The following is a 16,418-nucleotide window of genomic DNA, read 5'->3' on the forward strand; positions in this document are numbered from 1 at the left end:
CCAGATGTGGCCCTGGGGCTTGCAATTTGCCCAGGTCTGGTCTAAGTAGAATTAAGAGAGTGATAAAAATATTTCCTATAGAATACCCATGTTACTTACCAATACGTTTTGCAGGTTTTGCGTTTCTGGTGTCCCATAGCAATACCCTGCCATCCTTTAAAAAAAAATTACAAGTGCACTATTACTAAAAGCATCAAAATCATCCTTACATATAAAAAGATACATTTTTTGTGTCTCCATTATGGGGTATTCCCTTCAGCATTGTGGTCACTTGTCACACAGAATAAGGAGACAATAGTAATTAGCAATTTGATACTTGCTTTACCCCCACACGTTAAATAGCAATTCCATGCAAAAATCTCATTTCAGGCCTGAATGCATACTGCCATATATCTCTATACACTTTTGGATATACTAAAGGTAAAGAAACAGCTTTACTTTAAAGCAGTATTAAACCCAGAAACAAAATTAGATAGCAGTTTTCCTGTGCTTAGATGCTGTAGTTGCATTCATCTTTTAAACTTTCCCTTTATTTTAACTTGGTGACTTGGCAAGTGTGATTTTTATCTTTAAATGACCAAGCTGTCCAGCAAAAGTGGCAGATAGAGGGCTGAGACAAACAATTTACCACTGACGGGGGTGCATAAAAATGGTCAGATTGTCTTAATGTAAAACTTATTAGCCACCAAAAAAAAAAAAAAGAAAAAAAAAAAAAAAAAGACGTTGTCATAACTGGTTAAAAAAGTGTTAGCTGGAGTTCAGCTTTAATTTGTTTAATTTGCAAAATGACAGCGGCAAAGTGGTTTCAATATACTGACCGGACGTCATATGTCACCGGGATATCAAGCCGATGCGCTTCCCCAGGGGCATGCATCGCGGCAATCGTTGTTGCATTATGTCAGTATGATACACCTCAACTCCAACCTAGGTAAAGAGTCTGACAGACTCTACACCACGTGATCAGCTGTGTCCAATCATGGGTGATCACGATGTAAACAGGAAGACCCATTGATCAGCTTTTCCTCACTTGCATCTGTCAGACACGAGTAAAGGAGAGCCGATTGGCTGCTCCTCTGAAGGGGGGGGTCTGTGCCGATTTATCAGAGCAGCCTCCCCTCCCCCCCAGGATGCCCATGCTGGACCACCAGGGATGCCACCAGGATCACCAGAGATGTCACCACCAGGTATGCCACCCTAGACCACGATGGATGCCAGTGCGCTCAATGGGCATCCCTGATTGGCAGGCATTGTTTGACACCCATCAGTACCACCTCATCGGTGCCCATCAGTGGCACCTTTCAGTGCAGGAAAAAAAATACAAAAAACTTTGTAAATTTATTTTTAACAAACAAACAATGTTTCAACATTTTCGGCCTTTGTTTAGTGAAAATAAAAATCTCAGAGGTGATAAAATACCACCAAAAGAAAGCTCTATTTGTAAGTATAAAAATTTAGTTTGGGTACAGTGTAGTATGACCATGCAACTGTCAAAGTGCGACAGCGCTGAAAGCTGAAAATTGGTCTGGGCAGGAAGTATAAGTGCCCTGTATTGAAGTACCTCAACTTTTTCTTTTTTATAACAAAACAAATCCCTCTGGGTGATCAAAGTACAGTGCAAGGATTTTAACAGACTTTTTTCAAGCTTCCTACCTTTTGTTATTCAGAAGAAATAGCGGTTTGTGTCCATGTGCAAAATGAATCTGAATGGGTGTGACTTTTTCATTATTAAACTGATGTACTTGCAGTGTTTGAATGAGGAAAAGTGCAGGATCTAAATGCCTTTTGACGTGATTAACTCATTGGGAGTATCTTACCAATAATGACATTTTTGTTGCAGAGGATGCCTAAAATCTGACTTGCATCTTAGTGCAGACTTCTGGGAAAATCGGTGAGCCAATCACAAAAGCAGGGAACATTGACATTTCTAGGGAACGTTCTGTACACCAGCTGCTGTGCATTGCATTTTAAAGAAAATTGCAGCACTGCAGATAGAAAAAGGTAGTTTTTAAATAGCATTAAGGCTGGGTTCACACTGAGGCATGGGAGTGGCTCACAGTAGTGTCCAGTGTGTCCCTGTTAATGTTTCAGGTCTGATTTTGGTCCAAATATTTGTCTGAATTTGGACCTGAACCAGACCAGAAGATGCAAAGGACTCCTGTCCGATATGTACCAGAGCCGCTCCAGAGATGTGTGAATTAGCTCCATAGAGAGCTGGTCACAATCTCCTGACATGCGAATTGGATGCACGGAATCCATTCGCATTAGTGTGAACCCAGCTTAAATTACAACAGGGGCACTTGTGAAGCAATTAAATGAGATGTATATCTCTCTGTTTTTCTTCCCAAAGCAGATAACCTAAGGAATAAAATAGCGGTCATTGCAACTTGTTTATCTTGCACGATATTTGCACAATTTTTCAAACTTTTTTTGGGGAAAAAAAAAAAAAAAAAGAGAACTGTTTCACGATAAAAACCACACACAAGACAGTAAAGTTAGCCCAATAATGTGAAAGATTGCTACTTCAAGTAAAAAAAGATACCCAAAATGTCACGTTTTAAAAATGTGCACACTCATGGAATGACACCAAACTTCAGTAGTTAAAAATCTCCATAGGTGATGCATTACATTTTTTTTATTTTTATTTTTTTTAACAGGTAACATGTTTAGCGTTACAGGTAGAGTTGCCACCTCATCCCTTTAAACCCGAACACATATGAATTACACAGGTTCTGAGGCTTATTTCATGCAGATAAGGCACCAAGCGAGTTTAATTATCACCTTAATCAGCCACAGACACTGTGCAATTAATATGCGTTTGGTTTTAAAGGGACGAGGTGGCAACCCTAGTTACAGAGGAGGTCTAGTGCTAGAATTGTTGCTCGCGCTCTAACACATGCAGCAATTCCTCACATGTGTGGTTTGAACGGCGTTTACATATGTGGGCAGAACTTGCACGTGCGTTCGCTTCTGATCGCTAGCTACCAGGGCGTTTTAAATTTTTATTTTTACAAAAATTCTTTTTTTGATCACTTTTATTCCTGTAAACATCCCTTGTAATAGGAATCATTATCGACAGGGTCTCTTTATGCAGAGATGCGGGTCAAAAGGACCCGCCATCTGTCCTCCAGGCTGGAAAGCATGAGATCGGGAAAAAAATAAAAAAAAATAAAACCTACGATCTCATGCTTACCAGTCACGATCAAGGCTTTGTTTACAACCGCAGCCTGGACGCAACGTCACAACGTTGTGCCCAGGCATCCGACGGTCTCAGAGATGACTGGTGACCAGAGGAAATCCCTATGCTCGTCATCCGGCGATTCATTCGCCGAGTCCCCGATGGTATGGGAGAGCCTGGAGAAGCACAGGATTGTGGCACTGGGGTGGGGGAATGTCCCCTCCCATTGCCTGTAAGAACGATCAAGTGGTGGAACTGCCGCCATGATTGTTATGGAGCACAGAATCGCCGGCTGAAAACAAGGATTTCTGAATGATGCCTGTAGCTGGAGGCATCATTCAGATATTCCCACTGAAAGTCCGGTCCTTGGTCTGGAAGTAGTTAAATCACTCCATCTTCATCCGAACAGTGCTCCTTAACACTATATATCGGAAAGTCTTTTTTAATAGTAGCTTCTGGAATAGCTAGTGATGAAGTATTTTTGGGCATTTTTTGTCTGGCTATTGTCTGCAACTGGTAACAAGCTGGTAGGTGCAAATCCACCAACTGTGGCCATTTAAATAAGGTTCCGCAAACCTTAGACTGCAGACTCATAAGGTGTGACTACTTCCTGCTCATACAAGTTTTTTATGACACTACACAGACTAAGGTCATATGGAATGAACGTGTTCTTAGAAGTGTTAAAGTGGTGGGAAAGGCTCAAGGTTTTGCCTGAATGGAAAGCAGGTAAAAAACCTGTGTGCAGCTGCCGGCACCTTACGATTGAGACGGGAGGCCAGAAGATCCACGTCTGGGGTGCCCCACCACAGGCACAGTAGCCTGAATACCTCCGGATGCAACACCCATTCTCCTGGGTCCAGCATCTGGCGACTCAGATAGTCTGCTTGCCAGTTCTCCACTCCTGGGATATAAATGGCCGACAGGGCCGGTACGTGTCGCTCTGCCCACCAAAGTATGTGATCGACCTCCCGTGCGGTGGCTGAGCTCCTTGTTCTTCCTTGATGATCGACGTATGCCACAGCCGTGGCGTTGTCTGCCTGGATCCTGATCGGACGCCCCTGTAGTCTCATCGACCATGTGGAGAGCCATAGCCTGATCGCTCAAGCTGATTGATTGGCAACTTGGATTCTTCCGTTGACCAGAGGCCCTGAGCCGACTGAACCCCCATCACTCCACCCCAGACGGATAAGCTGGCGCCCGTTGTGATCGCAGTCCATTTCAGAGGCAGGAACGACTTCCCAGACTGAATCACCGGGGACCTCAGCCACCAGTTCAGGGAATCTGACTGACTGGCTCACCTGGATCTGTCAATCCAGGGACAACTGAGAGATTTGTCTCACTGTCAAAATCTCCTTTTGCAGGACTCTGGTGTGGAACTGGGTATATGGTACTGCCTTGAAGGAGGCTACCATTAGTCACCACGGATCTGAGAGTTTGCAGCTTGTCTGAAGGAAGAAAAAAAAAAAAAAAAAAAAAAAAAAAAAAAAAAAAAAAAAAACCTCTTGCTTCCCTGGAGTCCAGCAGCAAGCCCAGGTACTCCAAACGCTGGGTCGGTACAATCACCGACTTTTTTAGGTTCAACAGCCACCCAAATTCTTGCAGGGTCTGCATGGTGATCGCCACATCCTCCTCTAATTCTGAGGAGGAAGATACCCTCAGGAGGAGATCGTCTAGGTATCCCACGATAGCGATCCCACATTGCCGCAGCAACGCCAAAACTGGAGCCAATACCTTGGTAAAGACTCGGGGGGCCGATGCCAGACCAAAAGGAAGAGCCATAAACTGGTAGTGGGCTTCCAAGACTGCAAATTGTAGAAATGTTTGATGCCGGAGGCATATGGGTATGTGCAGGTACGCATCCCGGATGTCCAAGGACGCCAGGGAGTCCCCTTGATGGAGTGACCACTGAGCGAACAGATTCCATTTTGAATCTCTGCACTTTCACAAAGTGATTGAGGGCTTTTAGGTCCAAGATTGGACATACTCCTTCCTTCTTGGGAAATAGAAACAGATTTGAGTAGAATCCCTGGAAACGTTCTGATTACGCAACCGGTACAACCACCCCGCGACTCGGCAGGTCCGGGGATACGGGTATGCTGGAGGGGAAGTATCTGTTTGGTGGTCAAGAAACTATCTTGTAGCCTGTGGAAATCAGATCGCAGACCCATTGGTCGGATAGTCGAGAGGACCACCGGGCTGCAAACTCCCGAAGGCGACACCCCACCCGAGACATGGGTGGGGGCAAACCTTCATGTGGTAGCACTTGTTCACAGGCTTGTGGTTCCAGGGACGTTTGTCCTTCCGTGGTTGTCCTGCCGGGCTGGGGACGCTTAGCTGAAGTTCCGGGCAGACGAAAAAGCAGTTTATGAGCGGAAAGGGAGGGCCCTTGCCTACGGCGAGGCTCCTTAGCCTTCCTGGCCTGGGGGAGTAGGGTACTCTTACCACCGGTGGCATTTTTTTTATAAGGTCATCCAACGAGGCTCCGAAAAGCCGGTCGCCAAGGAAGGGAAGATCCATCAGGGCTTTCTTAGAAGCCTGGTCAGCAGACCAGCATTTTAACCAAATCAGGCGCCTCAGCACCACTGCTGACACTGAAGCACTGAATGACAGAGGAAGAGTATCCAGGGCCGGGTCACAAACGTACGTAAGGCCTTGCACTAGTTGGTCTGCTAGTTCCATGCAGACAGGAGAAGCCTCTTGCTCTCCCAATTCACGGAGAAACAGTTTTGCCCACTCAGTGTCTGCGACACAAAAGCGAATGCCAGTACTGGTCGCACGGCGGACCCCACCACCGTAAACAAGGAACGAGCCACTGCCTCGGCCTTCCTGTCTGTGGCATCCTTAAATGCAGGAGTCCCCTCTACCGGGATCATAGTTACTTTATTTAACCTGGATACAGGGGGGTCCACGACCGGAGGAGCCAGCCACTTCTTGAGAAGGCTCTCCTCAAAAGGGGTAATGCACCGCCATGGATTTGGGGACCGAAAAGGTCTGTTGCGGGCGACCCCATTCCTTGTAAATGAACTTGTCAAAATAAGTCAGATACGGGAACACCTTAAGCGAACGTGCTGGCTTACGGGACCCAAAAGGGACCGCTACATCAGCAGAAGAATCTGCTGGCTCCTGAATCTTCAGGGTATCATGCACAGCTGTGATAAGTGCTCCAACAAGTGCTTTGTCGCGCATGGACCCAGGACTCATTCTCAACTTCTGAACGGTCCTGGTCAGCGTGGTCTGACAAGACAGAACAGGGGTCATCCGTCTCAGCAGGGCCAGAGTTTGCGACACCCCCCCCCCCCCAGAGGACCCGGGGGGGGGGGGGGGGGCAGAGGCTGCTTTTTTGCACCTTTTTTGCCCACGTACCGCCTCTATCTTGGCAACGAACGAATTGAGGACCACCATCAGGGTGTCCAGGGGCACTGCGCAGTCCGCAGGCGACCCGGTTGCAATTGCCTGGATTTCGGGGGGAGAAACACCAGTTTCTGAAGCCATGCTGACCCTACCCTGTCTGCCACCCGTAGGGAATTTAGGAGAGTGACAGTCCTACCCCCTTTACTACTGCTGGCTGAGGAGCTCTTTCCCGCAGGAATCACCACCCTGAGGGTTTTGCGTTATCCAGCAGGTAGTGTCTGTAGACTGTTGGCTACTAGGTGCAGAAGAAACAGTGCTGTGTCGGTGGAAGCAGCTGCTAATGGCGCTGAAACCTCTCTGAGGTGTGCTCTGGCTCCAAGAAAATGGCCGCCCAGCGTCCAGCATAAGGACATAAAAACGCAGGGGAAAATGGCTGTCAGAGCACATGCTGCCGCTAGAGAACACTAAAAACCGTGTTCTGACTTCAAGAAAATGCCCGCTGGCATCCTGTATAGGGACAATCACAAGAAAAATGGCCGCTGAAGCCCAGGAGAGCATGCTTTCCCTTGCCCACATCTAAGATGGCCGCCGCATGCAAGAGCCATGAGGGACAGGGAGAAACAAACAATGGCAGTGAGTACAGCGCTGCAAAGGACACCAGCATAGCCTCAGACACCTTCCAGGGACATGAAAAACAGGACCCAGGACTCAGCCAACGCCAACCCCCCGCCCCCCCAGCCAGCCCCTGCACAGGCAAACACACTGCTCAGCAGCAGGGAGAGGGACAGGGAGAGAAGGAGGTGAGGGACCCCCAAATCGACCTCCCAGGGAAAGCCCACTCAGCTGTTCTGCCCAACCGAGGCAGGGAGAGCTGTGCTTACTAGTCCGGAAGAGCTGGGAGACATTCCATTACAGATCCAGTCACTGATCAGTACAGGGTGGCTGCTAGCCGGACACACTGACGCAGACATCAGTAGCCCGGTCATATGTATGCCCCGGAGCATAAAAGCTCTCCGACCACCTCTGGAGCTGATGTTTCATCACGGTCGGCCTAGCGCGGAGCTGTGACCTGCACACGCTCGATGGCCAGACTGGGGAGACTACAAGGATAATGCTATCCAGCCTGTCACGGACCGATGGGCATGCAGAGTTCCTAGGCCCTTCTCCTTCACTAGGCAAAATAAAACCGATGACTGCATGGCAGGCTGGAGGGTTCTTACCCAAAGGACCACCCCCTGGGCAGAACTGGAAAGTTCTGAGTGTTACATAACAAGCAATAATTATTATTCACGATTTATATAGCGCCAACAGTTTACACAGAGTTTTACAATGTATAGGAGGGACAACACAATTACAGTACAATACAAAAAAGGTACAAGAGGGCCTTGCTCATAGAGCCAACATTCTAAAGGGAGGGGGTGGTGGTACAAAAGGTAATGCCTAGTATTCCCCTAGTGGTGGGCATAACAACCCAATGGCTAAGAGAGGAGCTGTGTCGGTCGGTGAATATAAGAGAAACTATTAGAAAGAGCAGGTAAATATGACATTTTTGTTATTTAAAAACAAAAAAATAAAAAATAAAAAAAAAGACTGCCTTTTATATCACTTGAAGGGGACTACACACAGACAACGTTAAGATTTAAATTGTTGGTATAACTGGCAGATGGGAAGTGTTAGGTGTTGGCTGAATATTGGGCTACACACTGGGTGACAAATTGTGTGCGTTTGTGCGGCAAGCTGTTGAGATCTGGATAGTACTTGCTAAAGAGGCTCAAAAGCCATAAAGGGCAGTTGGTGCTAAAGTTGTTTGAGCAGCAGGGACAGTAAGGCCCCCTTCACACTGGGGTGGTTTTCAGGTGCTACGTCGCTAAAAATAGCACCTGTGTAGCGCATGAAAAAACCGGCCCGGGGCAGCGCGGGCGGTCATAACCCTTTTTTCGGCCGCAGACCAGCGCTAAAAATATTGGCGCTTTACCGCCGACACCTGCACCACCCCAGTGTGAAAGGGGCCTAAGACAGAGTGATGGTACCTAAACATATGCATTTCATATGGAAAGGAGGCATATTTCGATTTACGGGTGAAGATACAGTTTAAAGAAATTTACAGGGTTGGTCCATTTGAAATGCTGAGTGAAGCAAAAGAAAAACAAACAAAAACAAACACACACACACACACACACACACACACACACACACACTAGAGCAAATTTTCTTTATAAGTTCCATATCAGCATGTGTAGCCTGCAGCTATAAATGAAAAACAATCCTTACCTCACTGCAGGAAAGAAATATTGTTTCTTTTCCAGGGCAGGTGGAGACACAGTTGACAAAGCTGGAATGTGCTAAAAAAAAAAAAAAAAAAAAAAAAAAAAATGTATAAACAAAAATGGCTAAATTTCTACACACAATGACATTTTATAAGACAGCCAGTAATTGCAAAACCACATATACATTTCAGCTCAGTGTAATCCCTGGCAGTATGTCAAACTTGGGTGGTTTATGGAGTTTAGAGAGAAAAAAAAAAAAAAAAAAAAACAGTCAAGACAGGGTCTTTGAAAAAAAGGTGACTCCCCCTTTTTAAAGTAAAAGTTAATTTTGGTTAAACTAAGAAAGGGTTATAACTCCGGTCAATCTTTTATTTGCCATCTGTGACCCCTCGGAGATTTCCTGTCCCATAGCCACAGCAAGAGATTGGGAAGAAATTCCTTCAAAGTGAGGGAATCACGTGTTGTCACCAGAACTAGTGTCCCCAGTGGAGGATTTACCCTCTATTACTGTTCTGGGGACAACCCAATTTTCTTTTTTCATTTTTTAAAAGAACTGTAAACATGACAAACAGCGAGTAAATCTTCCCAACTCATACTTTAAGAGGTTATAAAAGTGCAGTCTTACACACTTTTAGGAATAGTTGTGTGCCGTTACATAAATCCAAACTCAAGGCAGAGTGCAATTCTTCAGTAATTGAAAATAACTCCCCTTGACTGATTGCTGGCATAAAACCCCTACCAGAATTCCCTCCTTACTTACCTAAAGCTGCAGGCAAGTGACAGTCTGGTCCTGAAACTTCTCTTCTAGTTACAGGCAAAGTGTCCTCCTTGACCCCATCACTGCTTGTGTGATGTGGAGACTTCCATCAACGGGGTCCGCTCCCATCACTTCAGTGACAGAAAGTAGGAAGTCAAGGGATGAGCGAGGTAAAGTGGCTACTCCGCGAGGCACTTTATACATAGGGGAAACGGGGACTTACAGCTAGTGCACCACGGGATGGGGAGCATTTTTCTGCATTCTCAAGCACAGGCAAAACATTTATAGTAGAGGTCAACCGATATGGGTTTTTCTCTGGCCGATGCCGATATTTAGAAATCATGGCGGCCGATGGCCGATATATGATGCTGATTTTTTTGGGCCGATGTTAGGCCGATTTTTATTTTTTTATTTTATCCCCCTTCATCTCATAAAACCTAACAGACACCTTTCCCACAGTCTGTGTGAAAGACAGAGTGCTTTCACACTGAGGCAATGCGCTGGCAGGATGTTAAAAAAAAAAAAAAGTCCTGCAAGCAACACATTTGGAGTGGTGTATACCGCTCCTCCACCACTCCTGCCCATTGATATTAATGGGCACCACTGCCGCAGCGCATGCAATGCGATTTGGCAGCGGTGCTTCACGGGCGCATTTAACCTCTTCTTCGGCCACTAGCTGGGTTATATGCGCGCCACTAGCAGCCAAATAGCACCGCTAAAATTATGGTAAAGCGCTGCTAAAACTAGCAACATTTTACCATCAACGCCTGCCCGCTCCAGTGTGAAAGCAGCCTATAAAATAAAAACAGGTAGTCAAAACTTTTGGAAGAAAAAAAAAAATGGGCTAACTTTACTGTTCATTTTTTTTTAATCATTTGGTGTATTTTTTTTCCCCCAAAAAAATGCATTTGAAAGACCTCTGCGCAAATGCCGTGTGACATAAAATATTGCAACAACCGCTATTTTATTCCCTAGGATCTCTGCTAAAAAATATATATAATTTTTTGGGGGTCTAAGTGATTTTCTGGCAGAAAATACTGGATTTTTACTTGTAAGCATCAAGTGTCAGAAAAGATTTAGTCTTTAAATGGTTAAACTGAGAACTCTACACACTGAGATGAGTTCATTCATTCAAGTGTAAACATTGCATCTTTTTGCTCTTTTCTTGGCAGACTGCCCAGAGAGGAGGAAAGTCGCTTCTATGAAGACTCAGGCGACTTGCATTTACTTATATTAAAGAAGTCATTTCCAAGTCGCGCTGTAGTTCTAAATCGGCCTTTTTATCAGCTCAATCGGCCGATGCCGATTAATAAAAAAAAAAAAAAAACGCAAATATCGGCCGACCTCTAATTTATAGTGGTTATAAAGGCTTTATTTAATGAAAAAAAAACACATGGTATATTTACTTGCTCTGTGCAATGGTTTTGCACAAAGCAGCCCTGAACCTCTGGGGTCCTAGACTGGTGCTTTCTGCTCCTTCTCTTGTGTGTCTGCCCTCTAGCAAGCCGCTTGCCATGGGCGCAGAAGTGTGGTCTCGCGCCTGAGCCAGGCTGCATGTATCCATAGACACACATAGCCCGGCTCAGCCCTGCTCTCACAGGGTTTGATTGACAGCAGCAGAAGCCATAGGCTACCGCTGCTTCCACTGTGTCCTACAGTAATTATGTATCTGCCATATTTGTGGCATACACTCCTACAGGGATTGTCGCTAGCTTCCATGTCCCTTGCCAAGCAACCGCCCTGCTGCCTTTTAAAACACAAGGAATCGCTTGCTTGGCACAGCTGCCATTCAGGGAACACTTTACAATTTCTCAATTAATGCAAAGCATTCTTTGATTGTGCAGGTTGGAGAGGCAGCGTGGGGATGATGGTTGATCTCAATATTGTCCAATGAGTGAATGCAAACAATAGCGCTTGTGTTGAGAAAGTGACCTCCTGTGTTCAGCAAGCAGCAGGGCAGGCAAGAGACCCCAAAAGCTAGCGGAAAACACCATAGTGGCAGTGCTGACAACAGGGATTACTAGCTTCCACAGGTATGGCACATACACATACTTACTGGTCCAAGGTGGACCTATTTACCTATGTAAAACTTGCCATATCTAAAAATCTGCTTTAAAACCAAACAGACCGACAGAAGGAAATGTACAAAAAATTGTACACTCACCTTTATAGGAATTCAAGGGAGTTTTCTGAGTAAGATCCCAAACCTTTACACTAAAATACAAATAAAGGTTATTACAAACAGGAGACAGACATCAGACAGTCAATATGTAATCTAAAGGAGCAATCCACAAAAAATGAGTCATCAGTTTATCTGGTTGGCCAAAACCTCAATCTACAATCTGATTGTACCATTCACATTAAACTATATGAAGACAATCCTATACAATAAATTACACAGGCTCCTACATGACAGTTGTTGGTAGAACACAGATTATATAGGGATTGATTTACTAAAGGCAAGTTGACTGTGTACATTTCAAAGCGCATTTGTACTCTGCAAGAGAAGCTGCTCCAAAGCTTAGTAAATGGTCAGGAAGCTCTTCTGTCTTCCATCATCCAATCATGTACAAGCAAAAATGCTGTTTTATTTATTTTCTTTACATGTGATTTGGTATTCTTTGCAAAGTAAAGTTTTAACTCATTTACTAAACTCTGAAACAATTGCACTTGCTGAGCGCAACTGCACTTTGCAAAGTTCACAGCCTTGTTGCAAAAAATAAATCAACCCCATAATGTATAACCAGATTAAAGTCTGCCATAGACCATGTATGGGTATGTATGCAGCTATCAACTTTGGTACAACCAGCCTGACTTTTACAGTGTAGTCTCCAAGCCTGGGCAGCTCCCCCTGACCAATCCATGGTTGCAGGAAAGATTATCGCTCCATCTATGGACGGCTTTAGAGACATCATCCTGCTAGATTGAGCAGCAGAGTTCTCATCCACTTTGGAGTTTAAAAATGTCCCCTCTCCTACTGTTGAATTTTCTATAGTAAAGTGAAAAAAAAAAATAACCCAACAGGGAGAATGGGACACTACAATATTGGTCTTGTGTGGGCAAGCCTGGGAACCTTTTGTGATCTCGCCACAAAAGTCTGGAAGAGGTGAAACTAAGAAAACCAACGCGTCCTCAATTTTGGATGGACTGACTCTTTAAACTCAATTGTTTACTGCAAACCTGAAGTCTTTGCTCCCACTAACAGCCTGGGAACCACCAGTGAAGACACTCAGAGATGTGACGATGTCATCATGTTCATATTTGGTGAATTTATTAACAAGTAGAGATTCATTATCCAGCAACTCCCATAGCTCCACTGCACCTGCCAAGATAAAAACAATCCAAATACACAGTTTTATTACACGAAAAGAGGCAATTCAAACAACTTAACAGAAAACGTTCACTTTTTTAGATTTTTTTTTTTTATATAAACGCACATATTTTTGCAATAAAAAAATGGTGCATTATTTTTCCTGCAAGAGACTAGAAGCCATTGTATCCATGAACAGTGGATCAGGGATGCAAGGCCTGGCTTCTGCAGAAAAGCCCTGCAACGTTTAGCCCATACCTGCATACGGGTTGTCAGTTTGCAAGCTGCAGGGCTTGTGCATGAACTTCAAGAACGCTCATCAGCTCCCTTGCACTTCAATCAGAACTACAAGCCACCAGTCATAGGTTGAAAAAAATTAATTCCATCTAGTTCAACCTAGCGGAAAAAAAAACAACAACACACCACATACAATCCCATATACACAATCCTATACCCACAGTTGATCCAGAGGAAGGCCAAAAAAAAAAAAAAAAAAAAAAAAAAAAGCAGCAAAGTATGATCCAATTTTCTCCAGGAAGGAATGTTTTCCTCCTGTTGATCAGCAGATATTCCCTGGATCAACTTTCCCTATAAAATGTTAGTACTCAGTGATATTATGTACACTACAACTGTATGAGTGAATTGGTTGATATTGCTGTTTTACTAACCTGACAGCTTATTACTCTAAATAGGAAACCTACATTTTGTTTGCAAATATTACAGATTGTAACTACCAGCAAGAATAAGTCCTCACATTTAAAGAGAACCTGTCATTTCAGACCCATCATAGCAGTGGGCATTCACTCACCTACTGCCGCCACTTCCCTCACCTTTTGGTGTCACTGCCGCATCACTAGCCATCCCATTAAACTAAATGGGACTGTCAGGTGAGTCAACAGCGGGTCAGATGGGGGAGACGCTGCGGGACAGTTGCTCTTTAAAGATGATTTAAATCAAGCCTTTTTACTAGCGATTTAAATCGACTTGATTTAAGTTAATTCCACCCTGCTGTGAAGAAACCTTTCCATATTTGGAGAATAAATTGCTTTTCTTCCAGACATAAAGCATGGCCCCTTGTCCTCTGATGACCTTAAAGTGAATAACACCAAGTTCACTATAAGGACCCCTTATATATTTGGATCAAGTCCCCCCTTAATCTCCTCTTCTCAAAAGTGGATAAATTCAGTTCCTCTAATCTTTCCTCATAGCTGAGCTCCTCCATGCCTCTAATCAGTTTGGTTGTCCTTCTCTGCACTTTCTCCAGTTCCGCGATATCCTTTTTGAGAACTGGTGCCCAAAACCAAACTGTATATTCCTGATGAGGTCTTACTAATGATTTGTACAGGGGCAAAATGATCTCTCACTGGAGTCTCTCAATAGAAGAAAATAAGTTGCTCGCTTTGGAAACTGCAGCTTGGCATTGCAGGTTATTAAGCTTACGATCTCCAAAAAAAACCCAGATCCTTCACCACCGATTTACCCAATTGTACTCTTCCCTGGAACATATGATGCATGCACATTCTTAGTCTCCAAGTGCATCATTTTACATTTAACCTCATTTGCCACATAGTTGCCCAATTAAACAGTACAATAAGGTCGGCTTGTAAGTTGGAGACATCATGTAAGGTTGTAGTTTATTCATTCACAGGAAACCGAATGAATGATGCAGTCATGTGGGCAAAGCCCTGCAAGGCCGTGCTGCTTTTGAATTGTGACAGCAGGTGTGAGGAGAAGATCCCCCCCCCCCCCCCCCCCGCCTACTGTCACGCGGAGATTGGGTGAACTGGCTGCCAGAGATAGAACATGTTACATATTCCACCCCAAATACGGATGGAACATATAACATATTCCAAAAAGGTTAACTTATCCTTTAACACATTTCTGAATATTTATACTTGATAATTAAGGACTGTACGATAAAATACAGTAGCTTAGGTTATATTCAAAGCATCCCCTCCCACCTTTCCAACAATAGTTTAGCTGGTTAAACATGTAATAATTCTTTAATGGATAAAATACCAGATCTGTGATTTATATAATTATCAATATATTCTACAAGCACAAAAAACAAAGCTCTGATTTTACACCAACAAGCTGAATTTGGCCATTTAGACAAGGCACATCTTACTTGGGGCAAGTTCCTCTGCTGTGGGGGCGGTTAAGGTGCTGGAATTGGCACTTAACGTATCTCACCTGATGGCCCACATGAGCGCAGGGTGAATTTAATTGACATCTGCCCTGAACACAGTTGGCTTTACAGACTAACTGTGTATTTGGGCAACACAACCCAGCATTAACCAAGCAAGCAGATACCAATCTATACAGCTCGATTTGAATTCAGGGGCAGTGCCACACCATCACAGAAATACAAACTTAGCCTAATCACATGGGTTTAACAAAGGGTGTTAGACTGTAGATTGTTCATAGCTTTAAGAATTTTTTTGTTTTAAAGGTTCAATTTAATGTACAACATGGACAAAGGAAGAGCACACACACCTTTCACCGTGTCATTCTTTACCACACAAAAAATACTGGATGACAACGTTAATTATAAACGGCATTCGAAGGGCTTAGAAAAAGTATAGCAAACAAGAGTGCCTGAGACGAAAACGTATGCTCCAATTTAACAAAGGGGTACCAAATTAGTCCACATTATAATTAGCTTTTTTCCCGACTAATAAGTGAGCGAATAATAAAGACAGAGGTAAAGCAGTAATAAACCCAAAATCAAAACATATCGCAGCTTACCAATTCTTACATGTGATGGCTGCATCTTTTCTTTAGGCTCTTATTTTCACCTGGTGATCCAGTCAGTAGGGCTAGTTTGTGTGGATTGGGAATGCATGCATAATTGTGCACTCTCGACTCGCAGGCCAAACACGCTGTAAGAAGGGGTGCCATGTATTTTTAATGGCACCCCAACGCATCAGAAAATAAGGCACTTTTTTTTGCATGTGCAAAATCCTTGTGTGGCACACTTTTAAAAAAGGTTTGGGGACTTTTTCGTCTGCAGTGCAAATGCACATACACATGTATAGAAACCCAAGTTTTTTATTTTTCAACAGAACAAGCTGTCCTGCAAATGTTACAGTTAAAAGGTTGAAACAGATCATTTACCGCTAATACGGGTGCTTACAATGGTTCACTTAAGTTAATTTATGTAAAACCTTTATCACAAAGGAAAAAAAAAAAAAAAAAAAAGACTGTAACGGCTTAAAGACTATTTGGACTTTGGCTTCAATTTGTTAGTGTATCCAAATCTGATAGGACACCCAACACTCCCCCTCCCCCCCAGATCAACAAAGCTGCTGTCTCAATGGGGTCTGTGTGCTCCTTCATCCATAGTGAAGGCACTCAAATACAGCAAGTGTGTTACTGGCCAAATCACCAGGGAAAAATAGACTAGAAAAAGAAAGCGACTGCAATCACTACATCTAATGATTGATAAGGTGCAAAATATTACAATTTTTGGCTTGGAGATAATGCCACTTTAATCATAAAGGTCACTCTGCCAGTGCAGGAGAGCAAGGGCTTTAAGTGAGCATAATTAACATTTTA

General features: G+C 44.0%; 1 protein-coding gene across 1 annotated transcript in view; it reads right to left on the bottom strand.

The window, feature by feature from the left end:
- WDR77 (WD repeat domain 77) overlaps positions 1-16,418 on the bottom strand; it is a 31,248-nt gene that overhangs the window by 11,449 nt on the left and 3,381 nt on the right. Inside the window, exons 3-6 of the mRNA XM_077481526.1 lie at positions 12,731-12,872; positions 11,715-11,764; positions 8,798-8,868; positions 100-154 (exon numbers count right to left, since the gene is read on the bottom strand). Coding sequence (XP_077337652.1) covers positions 100-154; positions 8,798-8,868; positions 11,715-11,764; positions 12,731-12,872 — 318 coding nt within the window. The remainder of the gene's footprint in view (positions 1-99; positions 155-8,797; positions 8,869-11,714; positions 11,765-12,730; positions 12,873-16,418) is intronic.

This window comes from Lithobates pipiens, unplaced genomic scaffold (genome assembly GCF_037356315.1).
Source record: "Lithobates pipiens isolate NorthernLeopardFrog02 unplaced genomic scaffold, aLitPip1_a1.2 Scaffold_16, whole genome shotgun sequence".
In the NCBI taxonomy this organism is placed as follows: domain Eukaryota; kingdom Metazoa; phylum Chordata; class Amphibia; order Anura; family Ranidae; genus Lithobates; species Lithobates pipiens.